Source organism: Colius striatus, chromosome 5, assembly GCF_028858725.1.
Source record: "Colius striatus isolate bColStr4 chromosome 5, bColStr4.1.hap1, whole genome shotgun sequence".
Taxonomy (NCBI): Eukaryota; Metazoa; Chordata; class Aves; order Coliiformes; family Coliidae; genus Colius; species Colius striatus.
The window spans coordinates 48943604-48960161 of NC_084763.1; the positions used below are offsets into that span (position 1 = coordinate 48943604).

The 16558-nt window shown below is 39.9% G+C and overlaps 1 protein-coding gene across 5 annotated transcripts in view; it reads left to right on the forward strand.

Moving 5' to 3' along the window:
- The window catches only part of ZNF438 (zinc finger protein 438), a 58948-nt gene extending 45101 nt beyond the window's left edge, over nt 1-13847 (forward strand). For all 5 annotated transcript variants that reach the window (XM_061996403.1, XM_061996401.1, XM_061996405.1 and 2 more), the window contains 2 exons: nt 3683-5546; nt 7157-13847. In XM_061996403.1, coding sequence (XP_061852387.1) covers nt 3683-5546; nt 7157-7763 — 2471 coding nt within the window. In that variant the 3' untranslated portion in view covers nt 7764-13847. The remainder of the gene's footprint in view (nt 1-3682; nt 5547-7156) is intronic.
- The last annotated feature ends 2711 nt before the right edge of the window (nt 13848-16558 follow it).

Here is a 16558-nt window from a genome sequence, read left to right on the forward strand (position 1 = left end):
TAGTTGACCAGACTTAAGGAAGGAAGGGGAAGCATGGATGAACCAAAGCCCCAGGGAAGACTTTCCTCCAGAGGACACTTCCCAGCATGACTGTATCAGAGACTTTGATTCATTATTGATATTTTGATTGGTGTATTACTGTTCAGTCCTATACAATCCTAAGGTTATTAAGAAGGGGTGAAAGCTTAGGATGGCCTGCAAGTTTCTGAGTGATATGATACTTGCTGGTATTAGCATGGTAACCATTAATCTTTTAACAGAGACTTTTAAAGTAAGTGGATTGAATTGCATTTGATTTAACCTTGTGCTTAATTATTTAAAAGGGTCTACTTGTTGCCTCAACTCCATGCCTGTTTTAAACGGTGAGAACACAGCAGTTAAAAATGAGCTTCTTCTCGTTCAGATATTAAATCTAATGTTTTACTTAATTTCCTTTATTCATAATGAAAATGTTAAAGAAAGTAGAAAAATTGTTGCCTTCCAGAGAAGGGCCTGTAGGCCAGCTTGTAGAAAGATTGTTGTCTAAAACCAAAGGCCATCCTAAGAAGGAAAGTGCCTCCCTTGACTGAACGTTTCTCTTCTTAGATGCAAGGTGTCATGGGTTTGCATAGGCATGAGGGCTTTTCCTTGGGTCACAACTGGCAGATCAAAATGAGTCCTTTGAATCAGAGACAGAAATAATTTGGAAGCAGATGTGGAATAGAAGTGGAATGTCCCTGAAAGATGCATATGAAGTTTCCATCTGGCCTTTTGGTAGCCAGACAACCAGAGAGTATTCGAGTCCTTCAGTGTCAGGGTGGCAAAGATATGACTTACTGTAGTGATCTCTGTGTGCAAAGGAAATTGTTGAAACTTTTTGACACGTATAAATGGAAAAATAGTTTTAGTCCCTGATGACACCTGCATACACTGGGTGGGGTCAGTAGGGCCTCTAGTCCGTGAGTTGACTGGTTGTTTTTTCCTGATCCAAGATGCTAAATAGTCTTCCACCAGTTCTTCCAATTAGCTTTCTCAGTCTAAAAGCAAAATCCTAACCAAGCCTGAAGGATCATCAGACAGCTCTTCTGCATCAAGCCCATCTCTATATTTAGACACTGACTAATCTGCTTAACTACAGCAGCTGTGTTGGGTGAGAGGGAAAAACAGAGTTGAGCATCCTTTGCTTACCAGGGGCACTGCAATGAATATTTCTGCATTAAACTGTCTAATGTAAACTTGGGGGAAAGTAAAAAAAAAGATACTGAAGGTTGATACCGAAAGTAGCTTGCCTGGAAGACTATTTATGATAAAATTACGCCAGCTGGAAGATGTATTTTTATAAAAATCTCTTCTCAAACAGTTACATCAATGCTTGATGTTGTGTTAACTGCATAAGAATATTGGTCTAAGTGGACCTTATTTCAAAGAGCATTTTGTGGTTGATATTCATGAAGGTCTTGGCTTCTAGAATGATACTTTCTTGTTGAATAATGAAAAAACATGTGGTAAGTTTTTCTGTAAAGAGAAGAGATTTTACTGCTTAATTTTGCAGTAGGCATGTCAATGTATTTGAGAATCATATGCTTCTTTTTAAAGTTAGTGTTATGCTTTATTTCTACAAGTTTATCTTCCTAACTTCAAAATAGTCTTTCTTTTGTGGTGCTTTGGTTGCCATTTCTGTGCTCCGTAGAGGTGGCATGTCCACAGCAAAACTTTCGTCTTTTCCTGACCTCACCTGATTTCCTATCATTGATTGGCAAGTGAGTAGCTCGGAGTGTAAAGTAGCATAGCCAGCAGTCTGCTAAGTGAAGACTTTCTTAAATAGTTTATGCATATCACTTAAGGAGATTTTGAAATAAAAAGAGAGAATATAAGCCAAACGTGACAGAGAATGGAAACTACTTTCTCTCAAACATTGTGGCAAGCTGAATAACTGTTGATTTGCAAGAACTCTTCAGTGTCAGTATATGGCAAGCATAATCTGTAAAAATAAGAGCAGACTTTGTCTCCTAAAAGAAAAGTACATGCATAACAGACTTGAGGTTTGATGCTGTAGATAGCAATAAAAAGATCAAAGGTTTTTGCCCTGCATGGTTATTACTCAATGAACCTGCTGTAGGTCAAAGAATTTTGAAAAGCATCAAACCTACTATGTATGAACTGTGCAGTGTATATGTGACTGCTTAATGAGTCTTGGATGTCCTGAAGGCAGTGGATTTACTGCACATGTGCATACCATGAGGATGCATATCTTATCTGTCCAGGATGTCTGCTCATGATAACTTACAGTACATGCAGCAAAGTCTGTGACATCTGAGAAGAACATCCAGGATTAAGATAAACTTTCTGGAGTTTCCAGTGTTGGCATTAATTCAGAGTTATCTCCTTAGATCCATAACCAAGTCTAAATGCATTGGTATTACAAGGCTTTAAAATGGTAAGGGTTGGAAACTTCCTGATGGAATTACCTTACTGAAGTATTTCAAGGTCCCAGCACGTACTTTTACAGATTCTATTCAAATATGATTCCTCTCTTTAAATTACTTTTTCTCACATTGTTGCCTTCCCAAATTGCCTTTCTGTTTGGGATCTTTGAAGCTGAATTTTCAGTGGCTGAGACTCTTGGGAATTTTTATTTTTTCTTCAGGAAACTTGTCCCAGTTTTTGGGAACTGGAAGCATCAGTAGTTGCATTTGGGAGTCAGTAATGAGGCTGTTACATGAAATGGTAGTGGTACGATTAAATGTATATCAAATCCTTTTTTTATGGGGTGTCTGAAGGGCCATCATGTATCTCTGCTGCTTAGTGCAGGTTATCTTTTTGTTTTCGTGTGTTTTACTTAATTATCTTCATATTCTTCTTTACTAAAAATGTTTGTGACATTTAAAACACAAGTAGAAAACAGGAATGAACTGTGATAAAACCTTGATAAGTTGTATCTTTCAAGAAAATATTTGAGTAACTTGCTATGTTAGTTCTGTTGTTCACTAGAGGCTCTTAAGCAATGGGGGTTGGACTAGATGATCTCTAAAGGTCCCTTCCAACCCCTACCATTCTATGACTGATTGGATGTTTAACTATGGGACATCTCTCAGTTCCTCTTTGATTGTATTGTATGTTATTTGCATGTTTTATAACAGCAATTTTTTCTAGACTTCATCAGGTAAGCCTTGTTCTGTGTCTGATAAATCCCATCAATACTAAACGTTACAGAAACTCTGAAAGATAGCGTGGCTCTGATTGAGAGTCGTGATCAAAGCAGGTGCTCAGCAAAGTTATGCATCATGGAGTTCAAGTCCTATCAATGTTTGTTCTTCCAGATGAATATTGCCAGCACGCTAGTGCAGCTTTTTCAGGGTAGAAGAGATTTTTTTTTCCAGTCTAGAAGAAGCTTACAAGTGTATTTGTTCTGCAATACCATATAGTTTCTAACCTAGAATGAAACATCCATTTAAATTTAGATTTGGGGGGTGGGGGGAGAGGGATTGGGATATCTCTATTCAAGCACATTGCTTCAGGGAGTATTTTTGTTTTGTCCATTAAACTTTCACAATTCTAAACTTAATTTAGTGGTGATTTAAATACCTAAATATTTGTAATAAGTTTGTGTATAACAGTATCCTTGGTAAGCAGTTTTATTTTTGATACAACAATTAAAACATACAATGTATTATATAACCTCTTTATTGTGTTGTTACTACAGATAAACACAAATGTCCTTCGGATACAAGACAAAGTTTTCAGAATAAAAGCCAGTTTAGGACCATTGCTCCAAAAATGGTACCAAAAATGTTAACATCTGGAGTGGTTTCTTGTCTTCAGTCATCTTTGCCTGAGCAAAATACACCAATATCAGCTGCAGGTTCTAAACCGCTGGTGGTGCCAACTCAAAACTATGCTGTCATGCAAGTGGCTGGTCATGAGGGGACCTTTTCTCTGCTGGCCTTACTGTATGTTGCCCCTGCCCTAACACAGGAAGTCCAGCAGTCAAACGTGTCCCGTCCTGAAACCCTGAAGCTGCCTATCCCTAGGTACAAGTCTGTAAGAAATAAATTGCCAAGTGACAAAAAACCATCAAAACTCTCTGGTTTGGGTGCATGTAACAAGACTCCTACCAAAGCATCGATCTTGACAGAGACTTCCCATGTGACTACTTTAACTAAAGACTGTCCTGAAACTCATTGTAGTTCACGTTCAAATGAGCAAGCAACGCTGACAGACCGTGACTCAGCTGAAATTACAGTTGCCACATTAGTAAATAAAAGCAGTTGTGTGGAGTCTGGATCTGCTTTAGTGAACAAAACTGAAATTGCTAACAGTAATGTTTCTAGACCATGTGTAGTTAAAGACTCTTTATCCAAGCCAGTGAGTACAATTAATCCCATGAAACTAAGTCTCTGCTCTGTGAAGACAGCATCTAAAACCACAAGAGAGTCATTCATAATGTCTGAGAAACTGAAGGAAAAACCCACAAATTCTGCAAATTCTGTTGCTATCCTGTCACCAGCAGGTTTTGGCAGTACAATACAGATGACTCCATCGGCACCAAAAGGAAAACTTCCTATTTTGCCTTACTCAAGGGTGAAAAATTCAGTGTTCTGTAAATCGAAGCAGAATACTAATGTGACGGCTGTATCTGGTCCTTCACTGAGGTCTGAGTGTGAAAAGATACCAGCTTTAGCAAAACCTTTCCATGTTCCTACTAAAGCATCCGATAAGCGATTAGCTGTGTCGTTTACACAAGTCTCCAAACAAACTATCCGAGAAAATACCTTCTCTCCATCCAATAAAGGGGATGCCAACGTTCTTAAAAAATTGAACAGTGCAACCTCAAAAAGAAGAGGCAAGAAAAGAAGAGCCCCTGATGATTTATTGGCTTTTCAGACCAAGCGAAAGAAATGCATACTAAATAAGATTAGAGAAGGAAGAGAGAGACCAAAAGTTGATCTTCCGCCACCTGAAGGCAAAAAGGCAGAGGCAGTGAAAAAATACCGTAGCATTAGACCAAAACCAATGGTGGCAGTACAGGCTTTTGCACCACTGATGTGTGCAGCTGTGGTAGACACCCTGTCTCCTAACCATTTAGACCAAGATATTTTTTTAAGTAGTTCACTTCCCAATAAATACTTGAGTTACAAGCACAGTGATGCTACATCAGCTAAATCAGGTGATGTGGGTAGAAATGCGTGCTCAGTCGCACCCAAGCCATCACATAAATGTCATGTGTGTAACCACACCTTCCAGTTCAAACACCATCTTCAGGACCACATGAACACACACACAAACAAACGGCCCTACAGTTGCCGTGTTTGCCGGAAGGCGTATCTTCATTCTGGAAGCCTGAGCACACATATGAAGCTTCATCACAATGAAGACAAACCCAAGAAGCTCGTTTGCTGTGAGTTCTGTGCTAAAGTTTTTGGCCACGCTAAAGTGTATTTTGGCCACCTCAGAAAAGTGCACAGGGTTGTTATCAGCACAGAGCCCTCTACCAGTGAGCAACAGCTGCAAGATGCTTTAAAGAAGAGAGACAGAAATGTGAAAGACGTGGAAGAAGCAACAGAGAGGTGAGTGTTTTCACTAATTAAATGCTAATGAAAAGGGGATTGCAGGTTGTCAGTGGAAATTCATAAACACCACTATTATGAAAATTAGTTCTTCCCCCCTGCCCCCAAGGGAGATTCCTGATGGTTTAAATATTTTGTTAAGGGATCTAACCAATCCATTAGACCATCTGATATATTGTAAATGATTTATTGCATAGAAATTAGTACTGACACTTGAATATCTGAAGCAATTTTGCGTATATTCTAGTATTACCCAATATACTGCCAGTGGAGCTATTTTGGTCAGTTGATTTCTCATGGCTAGCTCTTTTTCTGTCAATTTTCACTGTCTTCTGTGTCTACCTGTTTTGGAGTTTTCCCCAGAAGAGAAGTGAACCAACTGCAATAAATGAAAAGCAATTCAGGTTTTGGTATTAACTTGCAGATTGTATATGCCATTAAATATCCTTATCTCATTTCCTTCTCTGGAGTGCTGTGAGCTAATCTGTCTTGTATGTTGATGACTGATGCTTTTGTGATCTCTTAGAAACTTAGAAAAGTTAACACTTACCATGTTAAGACAGATAGAGCATTCTTTTATCTCTGCGTTGTGATTTTGAGGTGAAATTTCTTGACACACTGTGGATTTTGGCTCTTTTGTGCCCCATATATTTACTTTCATCACCGTACATTTTTATGCTCAAGGCTTTACCTGATACTACAGTTCAATTTTACACATTTTGCTTTGCATAGCTCCACTTTCTGGGACATCATTTAGAAATATTTTAAGGTGTTAAACCTACAAAACACCAGCACTACAATTATTTTCAGCCTTACTAGCGAACGTACAACGAAACATTCCGTTTATCTGTTTTGTTGGGTAATCTGTCTAATGTGTGTAAAGACACAATACTACGGGATCTTTTTTGTAGATATGAGAAGGTTTCTGTGCAGATCTTTTGACTGGCTTAGCTTAAACCAGGGACTTACTAGCACTGTGTGTTATCTGCTGTGTGTATCTACTGCAGAGCTGACCTAAGTCAACAAGAGAAACTGCCCAACTGTAAATTAGGTATTTAAGCTTTTAAACCCTGTTACAAACATTTAGGAAAAAGAAGGAGAAACTTTGAAGTTTCATTTGGAGGTGGGACCTGTGGTTTTGCTTTAAATTGACTTTAGATCACTCAGTCTAAACAAGTTAGTTTCTTCTAGTAGTATGCTACAGGTAGTACTCATTTTCACTTTTCTAGCATAGAGCTAAAAGTCTTTGGGTTGACCTCACTGAATCAGGAACTTTAAAAAGTGTTATTAACCTTTTATTAAAAGGTTAGCGTTGTTAAGAGATTGTTGTACCGAGCCTAATTTTGGAGACAATTCTTAAACTCAGCAGCATTGAATAACATTTGGTTTCAGTTGTTTCCTAATCAACCTCATTATTATCTTACTTCTCTGCTTTTTCTGTCCTAAATAAATTAGATACTGTAGCAACAGTGCCTGTTTTTAATTAAAATAATGTCTCATGCATGTCATCTTTTCGTGGAGCTTGGAAGGACAGAAATTGCCATCTCTGCTCTGCTCATGGCTAACACTGAAATAATTCTTATTTCCTTCTTTTTTTTTTCTTTTTACAGGGGAAATAAGTGCAATTTTGAGGACCTATTCCATAGCCCGGGAGAAGTGAAAGTACAGATCAAATGTGGCCAATGCCAGTTTATTGCACAGTCTTTTGGTGAAATGAAGTTTCACTTATTGTACAGTCATGGAGAAGAGATCCAGGGAAGAGTAAAGGAAGGGGTTTTGCAAGGAAACAGAGGAGCTAAGGGAGAAGCGATCAAACACACAGCCCACTTCTGGAAGCAGCGCAATGAGAGAAGACATTTAGCAAAATGTGGTGCCCGTGAGGAGCAGTTCTATACTTTTCCAAAACTGAAAAGACAGATATACTTCCACCATCAAAATAACATCGATACATTGTCTAAAGGTGAACAGACTCAGCCAGGAGGCAGTGAAGCAGCCAAGGAGATGCCAAATATTGGGTTTGGGACACCAAGCAAGAAACGAGAAGTTTGGTCTAAAGCAGGCTACAACTGCATTTTGTGTAAACAGTTATTTGGAAGGAAAGAGGATCTCCGTAACCATTGGCAGAGTCATCACAACTGTGAAGACCCTTCCACTTTATGGATGATTTTTAATTTGTTGTCGAAACAAGGAGTTATTGAACTCTCTAATAATGGTTAATATTGAAGTGTCAATCCTACAAGGCAATGGAAAACATCAATTGCCTTCCCAAATTGTTTATGCTTTTTTTGCTTTGCTGCTAAACTAACTCCAGAGATGTATCAATCAAGAGGTTTGTTTGGTGGATTTGTTGCTTTATTTTTTAAGTTATGCTAACCTTGATTTTGTTAAATATCTTTCCACATGAATACATGCAAGCTGATTAGGAAACACTCTACTTAAATTTAATGCTTAAGGAATTTACCAGCAGCAAACACTCAATGCTAATGACTAACATCAAGTAAAAAGATTTTCAAGTTAAATTAAACCATTCACACAGAAATAAATTAGTTTCTATGAAGTAATCTTGGTCTTGAATGACATGACAAATGAGACTGGATGTGTTATTTCAGTACCAACCGTGCTTGCAGGTTTTATGGTAAATATACATTTCCATGCAATTCTTGGGATCATTTGAATGTGTACACACATTCCTTCCTTGGAGGTCCTTCCTTGGGGGTCTTCAAGACCCACTTGGACATGTTCCTATGTGACCTGATCTAGGTGAACCTACTTCTGCAGGGGTGTTGGACTAGATGATCTCTAAAGGTCCCTTCCAACCCCTACCATTCTATGATTCTATGATTGTATATGTGCAGCCAGTGTTCAGGACGTTTATAGTCTATGATTTAAGAGCTTTTAATTCTTGTTTTATTGACTTCAGTGTCTTCAGCTATGTTCATTGCTTGCAGTTTTGTTATTAGCAGGTCTTCTAGGTGTTACATCTCTCCCAGTAACAGCAAGGATCTTTGGATTTTGAAAGTGAAAAACCTACATGTATTTTTTAGCCTGTAGCTCTTCAGGTTGGAGACAAGTCAGCTGCCACCCATGAAGATGGAACCCGCAAAGCTTGACTGCTTTATGACAAAAAAAACCCCCGTTTGTTTTAAAAATAGTAATCTGAGTTGGTTACTCCTGGGAAGTTTGACATTCTGCAATAGACTGCATGTTTCACAATGAACTTTTAGCATATTCCTTGCACCTCCTGTGACAGTAGCGCTACTGCTGCCAATGCTGTTAGCAATCTGTCTTTAACACTCTTGTTGTGGAGCTTTTGTACCTGTGCTGTTGACCCAGTCTGTACTTTTAGAGGGGAATTGTTCTTCTACGTCTGTGGTACAGGTAATTCTTTTTTTTCCACTTGTGTCAAGATTTACTGTACTAGAGAAATTGCATACAGCAAACCACCCATCCCTCTGCACGGTTTAAAATGAGCCACGGCAAACGCAACTCTGACATGAACAGGCACCAGTGATGGCAGAGTTGTCCCATAAAAGTCTGTTCAAAAGGTATTTGTCAAAATGGTGGTGCATCAGAGCCGGCAATGTAGATGGAGTGGTTTGGTGGTGGTTATCACACAGCAGTCACTCCCTCTCATTTTTTGTGAAAGAAGGAGGACATTCAGTGATGGGAGGAAGGAGGTTTGAGATGAGGGGGAGTGGGTTGCTTTTTTTTTTAATGGCAATTTTTATGTGCAGCCTTTTCTTTTCATCATATTTTTGTACTTCTCTCCCTTTCTGTAGTCCAGGCCAAATGGGTAAGGAGGTCTCAGCTTTCAGCAATTTAAAGTCTGAAAACATGTTTTAAAGTGTAGTTCTAAGCCACTTCTCAGTATCCTCATAAATGTTTAAAATTAGAAGCCTTTTTTTTTTCTCAGCCTGAAAGCATTCTTCTGTTTCAGGCTGTTATGATTATGGTAGATTATGAAAGGTTGGGATTTTTGAAAATAGCTTTGCATTAAATACAGATGTGTCTTTTGTTTAAAATGTGTTTGTTTTGCATTTCTGTTCATTTTGATAACATTTGGAGGTATGAAGTGAGCCTTATTTACAGCTGTTCAGCGGAAGGGTTGTTATGAGTACAGTTTGCTGTTTACCTTGAAGCTGGACAAGTTAACATCTGGTTTTGCACATAAATTATATTTTTAAATTGCTAAAACAAATGTTACTGGTTTCGTAGCTGTAGTTTTGTTCCCTTCTGATTTTTCATTAGATCTCTCTTTCAGCTTCACTCCTTGACTTTAAAGCTGTTCCTCACATGGAAACTTGTTCCTTCATCATCACACCATAAATAACCAAAGCTGGAGGAGTTCCATCGCTTCTCTGGCTTGCAGAGCATTACCCCTCTCCAGCTGCACAGCTACAGTTTCCTATGGCTAACTTGACATAGTTACTGGCAGTAAATGTTCTACTTCATTTATTCATTAGAATTTAGATCTCCGCTGTTTAGCTCCGTCAGAGTTTCTGTCATACTTCATTAGATACTTACTTTATCTACTGTTCACTGAGCTCTTTAGAGAAAGTGTCATAAGAAGGATGAACAGGTATTTAAGAGAGCAGATTCCAACCCCAACGTTGTGCAGATGATGCTGACGTTTGAGAATCAGCAGCTTATCGCGGCTCAGCCGTGTAGTATATTATATTGCTACAACACATCCACCTACACACGCATCTATTTTGGAACGAAATGTACACTTCAAATTCAGCTGTCAGTTAGTATTCTCAAACCTGTACAATGTAGGTTTGTGATTATTATGCATAAAGATTAAAATGCTATTAACTGAAGTAGGTTTACTTGTCAAATTCCTTATAGCTCTGAAAAATGAAAATCTCTGTGTGCAGAGAATGACACAGAGAAAATGTGGGATCACGGAGGAAATTCTGATGGCTTAAAGGTTGTCCTCATTTCAGTGTGTGCTTTTGTAGCTGATCTGTCACATTGTAGGATTTTCTCCATGTTTTATTAAATTGCCATAAAAAATTTTTCTTAGTTAGGAATACAGAAGACAACCTGAGCCTGCAAGCAAGTTTCAGGGGGAAAAAAAAAAGTGTTTCCTGCCTTTCTTTGTACAGACAGACATGTCCATGGAATGAAAATAGTCTTACATGCACACACACAACATGGGGCAGCATGCAAGGCTGGGCTCCTGCATGTGACTGTATGTGGCTGACTGTTCACAGGATCACAGAATCTTAAAGGTTGGAAGGGACCTGGAAAGATCATCTAGTCCAACCCAAATCATCTAGTCAACCCCGTGTAAAAATAACTTGATTTTCAGACTTAAGTGAATTTCTGGTGCCTTGTTGACAAACCTAGTAGAATTCCTAAAGAATGACAATAGCATCTTTCTCTAGTCGTGGTTTGCCATTTTTACTGACTTAGTAGTATGAGTAGTATTTTAAAATATGGTAGGTCTGGTGCTGTCCAGTACAAAAGGAGCTTTCTCCCTTCCATTTTTATCACATTTTTTTTGACTCTTATTTGTAGGCATTAGAGATGATGGGATGAATTATGATTTTTGCTGCCAACAAATACAGAAACGTTATTCTGAAATTATTTTGCAGAAACTTCCAACTTTAATCCAGAATAACAGGTGAAATCAGTGACAAGAAAATTTTATTGACAAGAGACAAGCAAACTGCCCCATATGTGGATTTTTCTGCATAATTACACAGCTGTAGATGAAAATTTATACACAATAGATCTTCCACTGGTAGGTACAAATGAGTTTGTTCTTACAAAGAGTTATTTAGAGGGATGAAGAGAAGTAAGAGCTAAAAAGTGTTCATACCTTCTCTTTGACTTGAATTTTGTGCCAGTCCTGATCATGGGCCAAGGTATGTAGATACTCACAGACTTTCCAGACATACAGCACAATTCAGTGGAGGAAAGGGGAAGAAATATGCAAAGGAAGTAGTGCTGATGAAGGCTGGCACAGCATATTGAGTGTAAAGTCAAGCTTCAGTATGACCAGCCATTGGTAATCTGTGTATGTGGGAGTATTCTGTAGCTGTAGTCTGAACTTCTCCCTCCACTCACTGTGGTTACATGGTGCCAGAGTCTGCTCCCACTTCTGAGGTACATCAGTCCTGAGCACCCTTAGCTTCCCTGGGCACGAGCTCCTCCAAATGGCACAGATGGCTTGATGAATATCCTCTTCTTTTGCTGTCTCGGTTACACACTCATAGTTAACTGAGCCTCATGCTGTCTGCTGAGACCAGCTGCTGCCAGACTTGAAATGTGGTCTTTCAGTTTTCCGAGGAAAACGTCTTTTAGCTTTAGTCCATAAAAATGAAATCAAGTGCTGCATCTGTACTTAGCAAAATGGGAAAATAGCTCACTCGGTTTCCTGCAGATACAACACTGACAAGTAGTAGGAAAAAAGTGGATTTGCTATAAGAGAAAGAAACTGCTAAATGTGATTTGGGGTCTTTATGTGCCATTGCAGAGGACCAGAATGTCCCGTCAGCTAGTTGGAATCAGAATAGAATCACAGACATTCCATAAAAATGTCTCACATGGATGTGATGGCATAAAGCAGCAATTCAGAGATGCTATGATTTCTCTTTCCTATTTCTTTTTTGTGTGTTTCTCTTCTTGCTTTTTCACTTTTGCTTTTTCTGTTTTCTCTTTGCTAGCCACCCTACCTTTTCAGCCTCCTCTGTGGGCTGTTCTGGCTGAATGCTATTTGTAAATGCCTGTTTCAACAAAGTCAACATTGTGTCTGGCATCTTTACTACTAGCCAAAAGCCTGAGCTTGAGTAGCTGTGAAGGCTGCACTGCAGAGTGTTTCAGGAAAGCTTTGGTCGAGGGGACCAGGAGGTGAGCAGGGCCAGCCTTCCTCCTGAGGTACGGCTTAGCACCAGCCTGGCAGCAGAGCAGTGCTTGGCTTTTTGGAAACCATTTCCCTTGCTGTTCCCACTGGTTCATTGCCAGCAATGGAATCATGAGTGCAAACAAGGCTTCAGTATGGCAGCTGATGCTTTACACGCTCACCTACGCAATTCTACACTATTTGTAAAGAAAACACAAGAGTTGTGTCAAAAAGAATCCCCCTAAACCCAAGTACCGTTGCAGTTTCAACTGGGGATCCTTCAGAAGTGAGAACTTCTTTTGGCACAGTGCTATGTCGTTTTTGTTGTAGACCCTGGCCAAGCCTCTTGTCCACCTGCGCCAAGCAGCTTGTGCTCCTTTGACTGCTCTGCTTTTCTGGGACTGGGGCTCTGTGCCTTTCACATGCAATGAATATACTGCCTTTTTTTTCTGCAGTTGATTTAGGACAAAAATAAAGCATTTTATTTCCTGTATGCTAAGTGATTTTGTGCAGCTTCAGATACCCAATCAAGGAGATCAATATACCTTCCTATTCCTAGAAGCAATAAATGGCACGGTGTGGGGGGAAAGCAATAAATATCCCTGTGATCATTCTTTTGGAGCAATGCACTTGCTTTCTACTAGAAGTTTAATTTCTTCAGGTTTTTAGTTAAAAGCCTTTATTAATTTTAAGTAAAGTAAATACTCTACTATACTTCGCTATTCAAATAAATCCTTTTTCAGCTCTAAGTCCTTGGAGTCTGAATCCTGTCCAGCCATTTTCTGCTATCTGCCAATTCCTTGCTAAGTGCAAACCTGACACTCTTGCCAATAAATCCACCTTTGTGTCATTTAAAGTCATCTGCCATCATTTCTGTGGAGCTAATCAAAGTTTGCAAGAAGACATTTTTTAAAGGGAACGGGCTCTGGAATTCAGGTCATTTAAATTGTGCAAGTTAACTTAAAGGAATTGCAGCAAACTGTAAAATAGAGACGTGACACAGATTGTTTGAAAGCTCACTTATTTTTATTCTCTTTTATGAGTAATTAGAGATTTCCAGGGAAGAATTTTGGGGGTTTTGCGCTGCTTTATGTACTGCTTTCCTAATCCACATCTTAAACTCTCCTGAGTACAGCACAGCAGAGCCCAGTTGAGCTTCGCAAGTCGATTGCAGCCTGTTAAACTCACAGCAGTGTTTTATTTTTACTGTGTGAGACAGCTGGACTGATAAATGGATGGGGTGCCCACACTCTGGGAGACATCCACCATATCTGCACAGGTTAATAGTCTCATGTCCTTCCAGAGCAGCATTTCCAATGTCTTTATACATGCATGCGATCCCACTCACAGGGATAAAAGGACTGAGTCTGTGGAATGTTTTTAACTTCAGTGTTTGTGTCACACTGTATAGTGTATTCCAGTTAATCTTTATTAAAATGCAGCCACATTGATGTTTCTGTGTGTCATTATTACGTTTCTAATATATCGGTGTCTGATTTGACCCTGAGATACACGGTGCCCACCCGAGTTCTTCCAGGAAATCAGATTAATTGTTGAATTGTTGGAAGTTCTGTTAAAAAACGTGCTGCTTCTGCTGGCTAACACCACGTGTAGGGTTTAAATGGTATTTCTGAGAGTGATTTATTGGTCCAGCAGAAAAGTCTGGTGCTAAACCTTTCCGCTGGGATTTGCTTGCTTTGAGAGGCAGTGCAGGTGGCAGTCTATTTCAACACGGAATGGGTTCTTTCCCCTTTTGTTCTGATAAATGAAGTGCTTATGTAAGGTGAGAGACTGGAAAAAAAAAATGAGAAGCCTGAAGCCCTTGGAGAATCCATGTGAAAGCTCCACGGGCAGGCAGAGGGACGCAGGGTAAATCTGCTGCAGTTCCTGTACCTTCTCACCTTGGGTGTGACAGCAGCATCCCGGGGACAGGGCTCAGCCAAAGCTCCTGGTGGCAGCCCAGGGTTTGTGTTTAGGAGCGTTGTGCATCATGTGCGGCACAAGAGGGTATTTTGACACCAAACCCATTGCCCATCATCTTGGTAATAACAGGTTCCTGTATCTTCACGGTAGGCACCCTTTATTCTTTGAGCTTTCAACTCATGTTTTCATTTTGTGCATAATAGATAGGATCTGTGTTTGAATTAGTGCTCAATAAACTGTCTGTTCTGAAGCTTTCTGGTGTGTGAGAGCGTTCCCTTTGGTTACCGCTGATAACGTTATCATCTTTCTCCCAAGTGATTCATTGGATGCCATTTAATGACAAACATTTGATAGTTTTTACTGTCAAGTTTTATATGTAAATCTCCTAACAGTGTCATATTCTGAAATTATCATAGTGCTTGATTAAATTAGCCCTTTACAGAGAGAGCCAGATTCACTAATAGTGCTTCCTGCAATGCACATCTCTAGAGAACACTGAGATCTGACTTTTATAGTCGGAACCAATTAGACTCATCCTTTCCACACTCCCCCTTCTCTCTACAGCATTCAGAGGAGTTACATTTTTCAGGCACAGTTCAAGCAGACTGTCATGTCTCTGAGGCTCTCTGCCTCCTGGGCTGCACATTCCCTCTGTCAGCTGTGAAAAATAATTCCCCTTTTGCAGTTGTGTCCAAGGAAAGTAAGATGATAAATCCACAAGTTAGATTGAAGAGGGGGAAAGTGCATTATTGTTTACTCGGCGTTAAATGAGGTTTTGTTCTAGGAGATACGGCTGCTGTGGGGCATGGGAAAGCATTCATGGGTTTAAAACTTTCTAGCTCGTGAAGTTGTTAGGATTCATTCTCAGTGAAAAGAAAATGTAGGGGTTTATTTTTAATCAAAGTCCTTTTGGAGTACCTAAAATGTGGCAGTGGTTTTGAAAAACACCAGCCTGAAGAAAATAAAAGAGGAATGTGTGAATTGAGTGAGTTGTAAAAAGCAGTGTAAGGAAGCCTGGATTAAAAAACAACAAAGGATCCTCCTCGTGTGCCATCTCTCTCAGTAAATAACTTCTTTCAGATACAATTCAGGATGTTGTAGACTTGCTGTTCAATTAAGAACAACTTTGTCATCAGAAGAAAATGTTGGATCTTTTAGCTTTGGAGGGATGAGATGTCCCTGAGGCAGGGGAGAGGTGCAGGTATGAAGTCAGACACTTGGAATCATTGCTGAGTTCTCTGCAGCATTTGTTTGCAATATTCTTTTCTTTGTCATTATGTGATAGTAGTGCTTTGGTGTGGAGAGTAGATGCTAGAACCTTAATCGCTGCTCAGTCTGCAAAGCAATTCAATCTTCAGTTTACACTCACAGAAGGCTCCAGTTAAAAAACATATTTTGGTGTGGTTTCTTTTTTACAGAGCCTTTACAGTGAAGCCTTAAGCCTCTTGCTAGTCACCTTTTCACCTTCCAAGTTTCCTGTCCCTCATTACATCACTGTTAGATTTAACACACATCAACACCAATTCAGTACAGTCATCCAGCATCTTTGCAGGCAAACAAAGTGGAGGTAAACCCTGTCACTATTCTAGTAAGCCTTTAAATGTATCTAAATCCTCCTCAAGACTTTGAGACAACACAGTGAACAGTGCTTTGCTCGCTGTCAGGTGGAAGTGATCAGTTTATTTCTAAATGCCAAGCTTCTGAGAAATAAAGCAGTGTGGTAAATGCAGCCACCTTCCTTCTTTAACTTGGTTTTAATAGCTTGCTGTACTAATGGCCAGAATTGTAATTGGGTGGGAGAACTTTGAGCTGCTCCATATTTCAACCAGTGGAATATTAATGTTATATTGGAAACATTTTCATAGACCACAAAAGGCTAATGTGTCTCAGGAGCAACACTGATTCCGGAGGGGCCATGGTCACCATACATCTCAGCTCACTGGCTCCCAGGCAAGCCAAGCACTGAGCCAGGCCTGCTGAGTCCTGTACCAGACTCTCCCTTATCCCAGCCTCTGTGTTTGCCTCATAATGGGGTACTGGAGCTGCACAGGACTCAATTTACTCTGCTCTTTAGCTGCAGTGTGGGCAGAGGCTGTGGTGCCTCCAGCCAGAGGACCTTCCCAGAGGAGCTGCCCACGGGGCACAGGCTGTAGCAGGGGGCTGCTGGCAGGGCACAGGCCGCAGTGGGTGCCTGGCAGGCCACGAGAGCATGTCCTGCAAAGGCTTCATCTGTAGGCTC